Genomic DNA, 15,560 nt, shown 5'->3' with positions numbered 1-15,560 from the left:
TCTAGTCAGGAGGCTACTTTAAGCTAGTTATAATGTTGCTATTTCTAAGATTTAATGAAAATATTCTTTTTATTGTTCATACTTGCCAACCTCCAGCATGTAAAAAAATCTGGTCATAATGCGTAATGATATTCACAACATATTTACCATGATTAAACTTTATACATATATATACAAAGTATTTGTGTATTGAGAATTCTTTTATTGATAAAGGATTAATTTACTATGACAAAAAAATCATACATTATTTGATTTAAATTTACATTTTAAAAAAATGAAAATTGAAGGTTTCTTGTATTAGCATTGACCTGAAGTAAGTGTACATTAAAGCCTTTTCAGTTTCTGCTAAATTTGAAAGAATACCAATTTCAGTTTTGAAGTTATTTTCTCTCTCTTAATTTATTAACTACTGCAATATGTTTTAAATGTGAAGTTAGGCCAACACTGTTATCGATCATTTTATTTTATCTAGAATGAAAGTTTTTTTTCCCAAGATTCCTTGATATGTAGACTACATATATATTGTTTCTCTTGGTTATATCAGAGACATGTGTTTAGTTCAACTTGTTCCTGTTGGCCCTGATAACGATTCAATTCTATCGGAAGCCATTTTAATTGACTTCAAACATTGATGTGTCAAATCAACACCCAGTTAATTGTTAACACCCGCACTGATAATTAATCCATCGGCATTGTTTACGTAGATCTAAGCTTGGGTTGTAACTGGAAGTTAAAAGTGCAACCTAATTTACGAACCAAATCCGGAAAATCGGGAGATTTTCGGGTTGATCGGCAAAAATCGGGTGATAAGCATGACCCGACGGGTCATAAAAAATAATTGGGTTACGGGTTGAAAAATCTGGTGTGACCCGACAAAATCGGGTGAGTTGGCAAGTATGATTGTTGAAAATAATACAAATCATGAGCTTTCCATGAACTACCGACCCGAGAAACTCGAAACCGAACCTTAAAAAAATCAGAACCGACCCGACCTGAAAAATTTTGGAACAGTGACAGCCCTACTATGCGCCCGGCGGCAACAAAGTTTAAAAAATCTATTTTTAGCATATTGGTCACAGTCAAGGTCACAAGGTCATTGACTATGGTGTCATTTGAAAGAACTTAATCAGTGGAGTATGCATCCCAAATATGTAGTCCCTATTTCCTATGGTTCCAAAGTTATGGCAAAAAGCGTAAAAAGCTATTTTTAGCATATAAGTTACAGTCAAGGTCACAAGATCATTGACCTTGTTGTCATTTGGAAGGACTTTATTAGTGGAGTATGCATCCCAAATATGAAGTCCCTATCTCCTATGGTTAAGAAGTTCTGACAAACAGTGGAAAAAGCTATTTTTAGCATATAGGTAACAGTCAAGGTCATTGACCTTGATGTCATTTGAAAGGATTTTATTAGTGGAGTATGCATACCAAATATGAAGTCCCTATCTCTTATTGTTCAAAAGTTATGGCGAAGGTTAAAGTTGACGACAAACAGACAAGACAAAAACAATAAACGCCCGGGATCTATCGATCTAAAGTGGATTTAAATAAATATTATAATCCTTACCATCTTCTTCATCAACTTTTCTTTTTTTGGAAATATTTTCTTCCATATCCAACACACTTGTGCTTGCTATAGCAGGAATTCCCAGATGTGAAGAGAAGACAATATCGATAAATCCATGCCAAACTTGTTCATGCCCTAAAATGTAATTGCAATTACCACATATATACACATTGTAAATATGGTACCATAAAATCCCTATTAACCATCCCGGCCCCTAAAGAGCTCCTTTTAAATTGTCGGGAAATAAGGGCCCCCTGTATTGTAATTACAAGAAACCCAAAGGCTTTGAATCACTCTTCTGATAAATTGCACAACCTATCACTTGTATTTGAAGCCTCTAACCCTAAGTATCCTTAAAGACCCATGCTGCATCAACTGACAAAGTTTGATGATTCTTAGCCAATTAGTGATTTCTATTCGTTGTGGAGATATGATGAATGAAAATATTTAGCGTCCACTCCTACAAGTCCTTAATGGGGCTGTTTTACAAAAAATCAAAAAATGCATATCATTTTGAACATTATTCTGACCATCTTTTTTTTCAATATTGCTTATCAAAATATTTCCCCTTTTTAAGATATAAAGTGTCAAAGATTTGACATTTTGGCCCCTTGTGACCCTAATTATGTAACATATTATCAAAATATTGTCATATAATTTTGCAAATCGTTAAGATGACTACTTTTGCTTCAGTAATATATACCGTATAGCGGGTTATTTTAGCGGGTTGCTAATTTTGGCTTATTTTGGCGTTTTGATGATAGTCCGCTAAATTTTTAATCGCTAAAATAGTCAGTACTCTTCTTAGTGTCTGTCTGCAAAGAGCTGATACCCTATGTCCGCTAAAATAAATTACGTCAAAATTAATGGTATACCTTTAAGCAGGCAAAACGCCAAAATTTACACCCGCCAAGAAAACCCGCTATACGGTAATAAAATATTGATCATTAGAGAATTACAGATAAAAGACTTTTGGCCCCTATGAGCCCGTGGTATCAAATGAAAGGTCTTGTAATTTTGCACATATTTTCTTCAATATGCTTTAACAAATTATGAATAGGTATGAAGATATGAAACAAAATGTGTCAAATTTTGTGAGATATTTCTGATACATTTTTTGGGGCCCTACTGAGCTCCGGCACCTTTTGCGCAAGAAAGATTTTATTTATTTATTTTTTTATTTAGGCCTCTTCGTGCCAGGTGGCACATATGGCAGCCACACAGTCTCTCCACCCAGTCCTATCCTTTGCTTTTCTTTCTACTACTTTCCATGTCAGCCCTATTTCTTTTAGCTCTTTCTCTGATGTTCTATGCCATGTTGTTTTGGGCCTGCCCCTTTTTCTCTTGCCGTCTATGTCTTCCTGTCCTGACATCTCCCTGAGTTCATTGTTGGAGACTATTTTGGCCACCTGATCTTAAATATGGTCCTTGAGTCAAGGTCATGACACACCCTTGGGTCATGGGCAATCTTTGTGTGAAATGAGAACCTACCAAGTTTATCCATAAGAAAGATATGGACCGGACACGAATTATGAAATTTTTCTTCCAGTGACCTTGAACTTCCCCAAATGACCTTGGGTCAAGGTCATGACACAACCTTAGGTTATGAGCAATCTTATTGTGGAGTAGTAGATTCTAATGTCCCTCTGTAAGAAAGATATGGACCGGACAGGATTGCACAGACAGACGGACAGACAGACAGACGGACAAGGTGATTCCTATATACCCCCCCAAACTTCGTTTGCGGGGGGGGGGGGGGGGGGTATAACAACACACATATGTCAGAGATACCAAACACTTTATCAGCAAAGTTGAATCCCTGCATTTGAAACCCGAAACCTGGCTAGTTACCTATGATGTAACTTCCATGTATACTAACATGACAGCCACATAACTTATCCAATCTGCTGCAAAAGCACTCACAAAATTGAAACAAACTGATGTTACAATACTGATCCCAGATATCAGTTACCTAATCAAATTGTTACAAATTCTGTTAGAGAACAATGAATTTGAATTTAATGGTCACCTGTATAAACAAATACTAGGAGCCAGCATGGGGGCGGTCCCGTCCCCCCCGAGATATGTGACTTGCGCCTTTTTGATATCCTTGAAAATATTATCAAAAAATACAATCATAAAAACAAAATTCTGGCTCACTTTAGATACAGAGATGACGGTTTTATGGCCATGGATGCCACAGAAAGTGAAATACTGCAGTTTTTTGAACTTGCAAATCAGGAGCACAAATACCTGAAATTTACATACAATATTCACTTAAATGAGACTGTGTTTCTGGACACAAAAGTCCACAAAGGACAGAGATTTAAACAGTACGGAGTCTTAGACTTTGAAACTTTCATCAAACCTACAGAAACATTTATGTATATGCATCGCAGCAGTGCACATCCCAATGCTACCTTCAGAGGATTTATTAAGGGGGAAATTATCCGTCATAAGAGGAACACCTCTGACCCACACAAAACCAAACAATTAATTTCACAGTTCAAGGAACGACTTATATCAAGGGGGTACTCGGAATCTGAAATAGACAGTATTGTTTCAGAAACGCAAACAATTAATAGACAGGAATTGCTAAAAAATAGCAAGACTAAATCTAACAGACCGCCCTCTGTGCTTGTTACCAAGTACAATCCTGCAGTCAGAAAACTGGGGAAAATATTACGCAAACATTGCAAATTAATTCAAAAGGATAAACAGTGTTCTGAATTATTCCCGATGCCTCCTATCATTGGATACAAGCAAAACAGAAACTTAAATGAGCTCTTAAACTCGAACAGATAGCATATCAATAAACAAATCAGACTTTGTGATAGCGAAAAAGCATGTAAAGCAGATATGAGGGAACAGGTGGCTGTCAATTACCCAACACTCCAAACAAACAACCAATGCGCTTTCTCATGCCACGTGCATTAACTCTTCCAGCGCGATTATGTGACGGTCGCCTCACCTGATTTTAACGAATCTCAACATGTACCACAAAACAAAACGAGCAAACAATTTAAGCTCGCATCACAGAGAATATTAATTCTCCTTGATATTGTTTTATTCATTGACATATCAAAAACATAAAGTTTTTTATTCACAAAGCTTAATTAGAGGAACAGTAACAGAATACATGTCCACTACAAATATTATTGCATAAACACCACCATGCTAGAGATATACTGTAACAACTAAAATATAATAACTTAATTTGGGGTTGGACCTCTGATGAGTGGCAGACCCTGGAACATTCCTAAAATGTGCCCGAAACACCGATTCAGGTGTCAGGTCCTCTTCCGTCGGCACACAGGTGCCGGGTGGCAACTTTATTTTACACCGGACACTAAGAAGGGACACAGGGGCGGCAGTTGGAGACAAAAGGGCACATTGATTTGAGGGCAGGGCGTGGTGCACCTCCATTTCCCCCTAGCTGGAACACTGATGTACACAAATTATGTTCAATGAAATTATTTACTAGAAAAATCCTACTTTAAAAGGCATATCTTAAAAACTGTTTTTTTTTTTCTCATACCTATATTCCTGTTCCACCAAATACAGGTGTCACTTTGCATCCACACCTGCAATTCTTCTTTCCCCTTGCTTTGTTATCAACTTTGAAAGACTCCCCAGGAGCTAACTTTCCTAGCAAGTGCTCTGCAAGTGTAATGGTTATATCTGTCTCTGTAACTGCCATTTCTTCACTCTTTAGTCTGATATCAAAGACTTTTTTCAAACAGGTTTCATTATACTCTACAAATAAATATAAGGTAATCAAAGATTAAGTGAAGCTCATCCAAAGATCAATATTCATGCAAGTTTGATTCAAGTAGGACTTAGGAAAAGGACCTGCTAAAATGTGTTAGCCTATTTACTACTCAAGAAAATTTTGGTCAGTCCCAAAATCCAAAGCAAGTCTGGAAGTTTACATCCTTGTATCAGTGTACGAAATTCCCGTCCACCTGCACGCCTGATAAGTACTAAATCGGGAGCAGACGTATGGTACAATAATTTCTGAGCATATTTCTCATTAATATGAAAAACATTCTTTTCCTAAAGTGTTTTATATGTTTATAAAATCCTTCGGGTGTAAGTATTAATTAGGTCTTTCCACCTTTCTGTTGAAAGACCTATTGAAATTGTTCTGTTTATTATTAGGTCTTAATTTCCACCTTTCTGTTGAAAGACCTCTTGAAATGCTTATGTTTATTACAGACCCTGAGACGTGCTACTACCCCACATGCTCACTGCACGAATGGTACACGAAGGCTACACGGTTTGCACCAAATGCTGCAAGATTTACACGAAACGCTCCAAAGTTTGCACGAAATGCTACACAGTTTACACAAAACACTTTGCACAAAATGCTGCAGAGTTAACTCGAAAGGCTGCACGAAACACTTTGTACACGTTTCTCACATGCTTTGAAAACTATTCTTGCATGTTTTGGCCTCGGTTTGGATTTTTCTACTAGGAATATCTCAGGCATTATTACCTTTTTTATTATTAATTATATAAATGGAAATCTTTTGCAAAGCCATATTAAGCAGCTGTTTAAATTAAATATAAGTACACTAGTATTATATAAACCGATAGAAATAATAATACTCTGAGAGTTGTTATTAATTCATAAATAATTGTCTTTTCGTATTTATTTATTCATTTATCCAATTGTTTAAACACGAAATGCCGATATCATGAATGACTGTTTAATATCAAAGGCCTGAAGGGCCTGTGAGTTGACTCGCTCGAGTTGATTGAGCTATTTTCATACAATTGGACACCATACCTTATATTCAGTTTATTTTGCATCTTACAAGATTTTATAAATATGACTCCATGTTCAGTTTAAAAAAAAGTGTAAATTACTTTTCCTATTTACAGGTTGGCACTAATGGCCTTCCGTACATATTATTGTGAAAAGCAGCACTGCCAACCTAGATTCTATAAAGAATTTAAAGTATAAGCTTTCCTAAACTCGTGTGACGTGGTTTGCTTAAATTTAAAAAGCGGAAAGAAATAATAGATTACATGTATGTTATATAATTTCTTTTGTTCGATAATATATATCTTGAAGAGACCATGCGTAATCAATACGTAGTATTGTACATACAATGTACAAAGAACATTTAATTACATTGAATTAAGTTCCTAACTCCAGAATCATGAAACAAACTACGACAAGTGAAATTTTTAATCGCCGATAAAATATTTATTAAAAATGGAATGTATTTCTTCATTTGCACATAACAACATCTCTGTGAAACAATATTTAAAAAAAATATTCTTTACCCGTCTGGTCTGCTTGATTTTTGCAACATTTTTTTAAAAAAAGTACGTAAGGGTTGCCCGCAACCCTGTGTCTCGCCTGCTGTCGCTGTGGTTAGTAAGAAATGATTGTCTGATAAACTGAAGCATTTATTGACATTTCAGAAGGAATAACTCAAAAAGTGGATCGAGTCATTTTGCTGGTTTTTAAAGAGATATTGTCATGGACTTAATAAGAACTGTAAAACGTTTCTATCTGGACTGACTATAGGTATATTTTATATGGATTTAATATATAACTTTTGCATACTGATGAACACAACATTTTCCTCTTAGTCAATGAAAAGATGCTGAAATGATTTTAATGAATTACATACATTGTAACATGTCAAGAAAGTTTTAAAATGTTGAAGTTATATTTACTTGATTAATATCTGGAGTCATGTGTAATGCACTGCATATGCCAACTGGTAAACAGAAAAGTAGGTAGGATCCAAATGCATCATGTAGGTTAAATATCTTCTGTACAGTTTAAAATTTCCATATTTCATATTATTCACAAGAGTAGGTAGGATCCAAATGCATCATGTAGGTTAAATATCTTCTGTACAGTTTAAAATTTCCATATTTCATATTATTGACAAGCTGACTTAATATCTAATCCCTTGGCGATTATATTGGCATTTATATATATATACATATACCCTGTAAATTCACAAATTATTGTGATGTTTTTATTATTGCGAATATTGCAACGTGTTATGAGTCGCAATAATTTGAACTTGCATTTTGAAATCAAATCCACTGTATATGTATCAAGTCATTCATGCAGAAAATGTAGGTGAAGATTACCTAATTATGGTACTGATATTGTTGGTTACCCATGATGTGTAGACTGACAAATTATCATGCCACTATAAGTTATAGTTGCTGAGATATGGACCTCCACCATAAATTTATGCAAAGTCACTCATGCGGAAAAATGTAGGTCAAGATGACCTGGTCAAGATGACCTAATTCTGGTACAGGCGTTTGTGGTTACCCATGATGTATCCACTGACAAATTATCATGCCACTATAAGTTATAGTTGCTGAGATATGGACCTCCACCATAAATTTATGCAAAGTCACTCATGCGGAAAAATGTAGGTCAAGATGACCTAATTCTGGTACAGGCGTTTGTGGTTACCCATGATGTATCCACTGACTAACTATCATGCCACTATAAGTTATAGTTGCTGAAATATGAACCTCCATTATCAATTTAACCAAAGTCATTCATGCAGAAAAATGTAGGTCAAAATGACCTAATTCTGGTACTGATGTTGTTGGTTACTTATAACCTGTACAATGACAAATCATCATGCCATTATAAGTTATAGATGCTGAGATATGGACCTCCACCAAAAATTTAACCAAAGTCACTCATGCAGAAAAATGTAGGTCAAGATGACCTAATTCTGGTACTGACGTTTGTGGTTACCCATGATGTATCCACTGACTAATTATCATATCCCTATAACTTATAGTTGCTGGAATATAGGTCTTCACCATAAATTATCATGAAAAAACTAAGTCCAACTTAAGGAAAAAATACGGAAAAATTTGAATTTTTTTTTTCAAAATCATACTTGGGATATAAATTTTTATCCATACTGAATATTGTGTCCAAATTTCAAGAAGACTGAATAAAATTTGAGAAAGTTATTGCAGTTTATAAAACTTTGACATTTGGGTTAACCAAAAGTTGGACGCCGACGACGACGACGACGACGACGGAATCTATGGTCGCTATGTCTCGCTTCGCGACATTCGTCGCAGGCGAGACAAAAATAAAGATTTTGATCGACTTAGGTTTAAGTTGTTTCAAGATCCCGTGTCAGTATTTTTCAAGTAATGTTTTTAATGTTAAATGACCTACCTAACAAACAAAATAAAATGAAGGTTGTTAATGATGAAATCATTGGGAAGAGATTTGATCACTTAATGGAACTCCTAACCCTGGCGATAACAATCTTGGCAGAGCGTTACACATGCTGACCATTCCCCTGCTGTTCTTGAAAGCTTTCATTGCTTCTCAAACCATTTGATGTATGATGAGTTTCTACTTGCATCAGGGATTAGAAACAGGAAGATGCAAACTAATTTACAATGAAAAGGTGTCATCTAATAATTTTTGGATAGGAGTGAAGTATAGCCCTAACACAAACATACAAATCTTTTTACACAAGAGTATTTAAAGCAAACTTCAAAAAATACATTTTTTTCTGTTTTCACTGCATTTTACTCAGGCACTGTATTATCAGTTTTTACAATACTTAGAGCAGGGCAACAAAGAAAAATATTTGACCACATGCCTGATGTTTAGGTACTATTAATTCAATGTCAAGGTATAATTTTACGGAATGACTGCATATATAAGCCCTGGTTAAATCTAGTGCTGTCTGACGCCGTGACGTCAGACAATAAACACACTAGCTGCAGTGGTCAGTGTTATGGAGTAATTAGTTTAAAGATTCCCACAGCAAATCTGGATTCTAAAAATAGATTTTTATGAACACTAGCTGAGCATGCTAAAGAGAGTAACAGGTGTTTGTGTTAGGGAGTATTCTGTCAATTATACATAAACTTCAGATGGAAAGATTAGATCCGCCTAACATGCTTGAACATTTATTCATACACAGCAATTGTACAGGTACAGATATTTAGTTAAAAAATTCTTTAAAAGCATGAGGACATAAATAAGGTAACAGTATGAAATTTTATACAATTGTATTTCCTATGTGTATATAATCTGCATTCAAAGAAAAGCATTTTATGCTGGAACTATTTTATCTGGCGTATCGATCACCTTGATGAATGTGTTAAAAAAATTACAGCTCTGAAACGCCGGTGTTAACAGGGAGTAGCTCGCTACGCGAGCCAACTCAAAAATACAATTGTTATATACAAATTGTATTAGTCATTTATTTCAAAGAAATATTTTTATGAGTATAATTTAAATTTGATTTCTTACTGCATTAATATGAACTCAATGATTTTAAATAATATTGGTTATACAGTAAAACTCGTTTATAACTAAGTCACAGGGACCTATGAAACTACTTCGCTGTAACCGCAATACGTTATAACCGTATAAGAAAGTCATTAAATTTAAACAGCTGGGGATTCAAGATGACTTCTTTATAACTAGTGTTGACAAATCGGACGATTTTTAGTAACCAGGTACTCGCTTAATCTTCCGATCGAGTACCCGGTTACTCGGATGATTTTATGTTATAGTGACCGTATTTATAATTAAATTCATCCTTTTACTTATTGGTAGAAATAAACAACAAATGACAAATGTAAGATATATGAACTTAATTTACAAATACAGACAAAAAAAAAACAACAACAACAAACAAACCAATATCTTCGAAGAATTTTGATTTTAAATGTCACTTGAAATGGGGAGTTTGTTTTTGTTCAAGAAAATAAATATATCAACATATGAAGAATTTATAATTATATGTCACGATTGGGGAGAATTAACATGTTGAGTCTCCTGCAAGTCGTTAATTATCGAAATACAAAGTACGGTATGTTTCAATCTAAAGTAATTTAGCATCCTTATACAACAACTCCGAATCACATAATTTGAATTTGACAGATTTTGAGTTTTTTAACAATATTTTCACGCTCTCGATGTTTGCAGCGGCATCTTGTTAAAGTATGTACCTCTAACACAGGTCTGTTTAAATCAGGTAATTATAATTCAGGTTTTAAAAACACGTACACCTGGTAATTAAAGCCATCAATCAAACTAATCATAACAAATTGATTCAATTTGTGAACCACTAGAGCAAGCCTAACGGTAATTAAATTAGAGAAAATTGTCGATATACATTTACAAATACCATAAAAAATATTTTATACGTATTTAATATGAAAAATGTATTTTTATGCAAGTAATCGAATAGCAGTTTTACTAACCGATACCCGCATCGTTCGACGGTTAACCGGTTAACCGGGTACTAGTTGCCAACACTAGTTATAACCGTAAATTCGCAATATCCGTGTTCGTACTAAACGAGTTTTGCTGTATTCTGTTTGATATTCGTAGGCGGGTTATTTTTCTTGTTTTTGATTTAGTAATAAAAGAGGTAGATTCACGTACTCCATGAAATGGCCCTATCAAAATACTAATTAAACGACCAAGTCCTTATGTCCTATTTCTATCATCAACATAAAGTAGAGACTTGGTGCTTTCATTTCCTATAAAAAATGTTCCTCCGTTAGTCCAAGTTTGGAAAATCAGGTGTTGTGAAACTGCAATATTCTTGATTTTTAAAGAAAATGGATGAAATTGAACATTTTCAACTTTTGATAAAAATATGAGCCCACCCGGCGATCCAAAAATTCTTTCATTGATTAGAATCTTCTGAAACAGTTCTTTCATTATATAATTCAACATTTTAGATCAGAGGTTAGTTAAGTGAAATATTAAAAAACAGTTTTTTGGTCTTTTTTAATGAATTTTCAAGATTTGAGGAAAATGACGAAATTTATGACGTCATAATACATACACAAGAGAAAAAATTACGTCATTTTTATTAAGCGGTTAGCTTCGCTAGCCACTATATGGCATGTGTCGGCAACCGGAAACCTCCATAAGGCGCTACCTATCGGCATCGCTTTATCGCTCGTAACCTTATCCTTCTGCAACCAAAACCGGAAACTTCCACAAGGAGCTACCTATCGACAACGGTAACTTCAGCAAATGATTTGTATACTGTCGGCGTAATACGCCCCCTGGTTAGAGATTGACAATATGCTGTGAAGTCTGACTTAAAAGCCAGCCCCTACTATATCACTTCGTACTAACAAAGTATATGCTGTGTATGAAGAGTGGCTATTATAACGATTATATCGAATTCTTATTAGTATATTTACCAAAGCATTGACAATACTTACAACACTCACTTTTAAGAACTGAGAATCTGGTCCTTATTACATGTGTATCGCGCGATCGCGATTTCTGGCAACTGTTAGTTTATTTTTGAAAGTTGAACAATACGGTTTATTATATAGCAGGTTGGAGGTAATTACAGACTGCAAAAACATCAGCAAATCTTTCGATCGAGTTTGATTTTCCTTGCCAAAGTAATAGGAAACACCATCAATTAAGTTAATACCTGAAAAGCACTTTTTTTAAAACACCGAAGGCATCTGTAAGTTTTACACATTTTGTAACGTTTTATGGAAACAATAGGGTTACCTCCACTATGAAACGTTTGTTTTTCTTCTCTTTTCTTTTCTGTCTAAATAATAAACAGATTATAAAAGCTCTGCTCCCAGGGATAAATTCTCTACTCCGTCTTTGATAATTTATAACAATCGATCATAAGAATAATGAAGCACTTAGAGTAGTAAAATCAATTTAAAAAAAAAAAATGGAGAAATATATATTAATTTTAATCAGCATTTTGATCCTCTTCTAACCAGAAGTCTCTGTTGAGACTGTAGCTCTACTGGTTTGTACTTATCAAAAACAATTTCACTATTTTATGTATCTTTGTGTAGTCTACTTGTGTGCCAACTTATTTCGAAATCAGACCAAAACTGTAGAAGGAGTAGCATTTTAAAGGAATTTCACGGATAATTCTATTTTTGGTAACCATGGTAACACCGTTCATTGAAATTAAAAACCGATGCAATTTTCTATGTATCTTAGTGAAGTCTACTTGTGTGCCAAGTTATATTAAAATCAGACCAAAACTGTAGAAGGAGCAGCGTTTTAAATGAATTTCACAGAAAATTCTATTTTTAGTAAACATGGCAACACCGTTCATTGAAATCTAAAACTGATGCACTATTCTATGTATGTTAGTGTAGTCTAGACCAAAACTGTAGAAGAAGTAGCATTTTAAAGGAATTTCATAGAAAATTCTATTTTTAGTAACCATGGCAACACCTTTCATCGAAATTAAAAACCGATGCACTATTTTATGTATCTTAGTGTAGTCTACTTGTATGCCAAATTATATTGAAATCAGACCAAAACTGTAGGAGGAGTAGCGTTTTGAAAAATTGTTTACAGACAGACGGACAGACAAACAGACAGACGCCGGATGCATTACTATAGCATAAGCTCTTCTGGTCCCTGACCAGTAGAGCTAAAAATCAACCGATTTTATTTTCACAGAAGAATGAGGTATGAAAAATTTTGGCAATTAGCAAAAATTTGAAATATATACTTCATGCTTATTTATAAGTTTTGAAAATTTGATCAATTCCTAGGGAACGTATTATTAGCTGTGAAAATACTTTTAAAATTTGAATTTGTCCAATTTGTCGAATATTGTTTTAAACGTTTGAGAAGAATAAAATTAAAGCCGCTTGGTCCGATTCTAATCGCTAAAAATACATATTCCATTTTCTTCTTTAAAAATAATTGTCCATAAATTGTTTCAACTTTTGTCAAATTATAACCCTTAAGTCCTTTTCTTTTCAAAGATATCAAAATTCAAAAGTAAAAAAATAATTTTTGTTAGGTCAGACAAAAAATAATCCTTTGTTGATCATTGTTGATATAGCGTGAAATCACCTTCGAAAAATTAAATTTATCGCTTACATGTTTATCTCAAGAAGAACACTACCGATCATTTTTTCCACAACAAAGTACATTTTTTACCTGTACACGGAAAATATTTTAGCGTCTTTAAAAAATCATTCAAAACATCTGATTTTCCTTTATTCTTTAAATATGCATATTAATATAAAAATTACAATGGATTATATTCCATTTATTTCTTAATTTTGAAAAGGTGTATTATGACTAAGGCTTCTAATAATAGAGAAGAAAAATACTCGGGTTTGAATTACTATCATTATTAGATATATCCGATAAACTTATTATTTGCAAAATTGACTTCACAACAGATCTTAACTTCCGTCAGGAACTCCTGTTTGTCAATAAGGTTTTTGATCTGCGTTTTCCATGTAAGGATTGTTATAATAAACTATTAAATCAATCTTAAAATTTATTTTTATATATTATCTACGTAATGACGTACTTTTATTGCATAAAATAATATGTGCCTGTTTCGGGTTAAGCGGCTTTAAAATACAGGTGTTTAGAGGCACATTGATAGAAAAGAAATCTGTGTATATTGTTTAACCGACATATTGAAGAAAGTGACACTGATAACTTCTTAAGTTACACTGATTTTTAATGTACATTTGAATTTTTAAATACTAGTATTGATTGATTACACAACTTTCCTTTTCATGTTTTATTTGAGAACAATATTGCATGAAGAGTATATGATAAAAAACACCTTATATGTCCTTATCTAGACATATTGTGCAAGACTTCTTTCAAATGATTCTCATATACCATTTACTTTATTCGAACATTTACTTGTTTGAAAAGTCAATAAAATATATTTCATAAAGCTTGATAATCTTGTTTACTCGCCAGACTTCCCGTAGAAGTAGTAGTTTATAATATTACTAAAGGAAGTATTCAGTATTTGTATCAAAATACAGAATGATCAATGATCGATTTTAGAAGAAAAGCTGGCTCCAGAAAGTTCAAGAGGTGGGATCCGTTGCCTAGAAAAAGTAAGCATCCCTCGTTGACAGGTTAATTATATTGCCGCGATGAGCCTACACAACTGAATCTCTCTGATATCAATTCATTTACAAAGTCTCTCCTCAGCCATCCTTTTTTCTCTGACTAGCCAGCTGTAGATCTACACTACTCCAAATCCATTAATCTAAAGAATTTAACTTGTCATTTTTTTTAGTTGTTTGTTATAGTAGGCTTTACAATTACCTAATTTCAGATTCAATAGAGAATAAAAGACAATGAAATTTTCAACATCAACATAATTTTTTTTTATCCAGAGATTAATTGGATGCCATCAATAGAGAATTTTTTAAAAATGCACTTCCTGTCTTTCAAACTGAAGAAATCTCATGTTTAAATTTTGAAACATGCATTTCAAGCTTATTAAAATTTATTTAAATGTTCAAAATCCGCTACTGCTTCTGAAACATCTAACATCCCATTCGGGGTCACATCAGAGCGACCTTTCAATTATGAATACATGTACAAGTAAACACAAACACTTTGGCCATGTAGATTCAAGCCTCGGTAAACAGTTCTCAAATTAATTTGAATTAAATTGAATTAAAGTAATTTTGGAATAAATTTCATGTATCTTCTGCAGTCTGGCATCTAAACGTGAATAATGCAAACGAAAGAGCACAAACTATACAAGATACCCCACACGTCATACATAACACAAATTTTGCAATGAATATCTTTTTACTACAAAAAGCTAGCGCGCATCATGGAATATGCCAGCAGAGCAATTGCTATTCATAACGCCATGTTCACTAAATAACGTTGTTTATTTCTTAAAAATTATAAACAAATTCACAAATTATTTTGACTTGAAACCTAGACGATAATTTTTAGAAAATAATTTTTAGACGTTCGTTTTATTACGTTTCCAAAGATATGAACTTTTATTGAAGTCTACATACTCACAGTATTGCAAAAATTGCACAAGAAATTCCATTCTCAAGGACTGAATACCAATAAAAACATCCTGGTGAACACTGGTGACGGTAAACTTTTTGTGGCCACGCCCAACCCCCGGGGTCAATGGTTTTAAAAAATTTAATATCTTCACTACCCAAGGATGCTTCCATATAAGTTTCAGCTTTC

General features: G+C 33.8%; 1 protein-coding gene across 1 annotated transcript in view; it reads right to left on the bottom strand.

Annotated features, from left to right (window-relative positions):
- The window catches only part of LOC134269812 (uncharacterized), a 42,153-nt gene that overhangs the window by 18,797 nt on the left and 7,796 nt on the right, over nucleotides 1-15,560 (bottom strand). The window contains exons 3-4 of the mRNA XM_062752017.1: nucleotides 5,111-5,323; nucleotides 1,568-1,705 (exon numbers count right to left, since the gene is read on the bottom strand). Coding sequence (XP_062608001.1) covers nucleotides 1,568-1,705; nucleotides 5,111-5,323 — 351 coding nt within the window. The remainder of the gene's footprint in view (nucleotides 1-1,567; nucleotides 1,706-5,110; nucleotides 5,324-15,560) is intronic.

Source organism: Saccostrea cucullata, unplaced genomic scaffold (genome assembly GCF_032062105.1).
Source record: "Saccostrea cucullata isolate Sc308-1 unplaced genomic scaffold, CSIRO_AGI_Scuc_v1 ctg2060, whole genome shotgun sequence".
NCBI lineage: Eukaryota > Metazoa > Mollusca > Bivalvia > Ostreida > Ostreidae > Saccostrea > Saccostrea cuccullata.
This window is presented reverse-complemented; position numbering and strand designations above follow the sequence as displayed.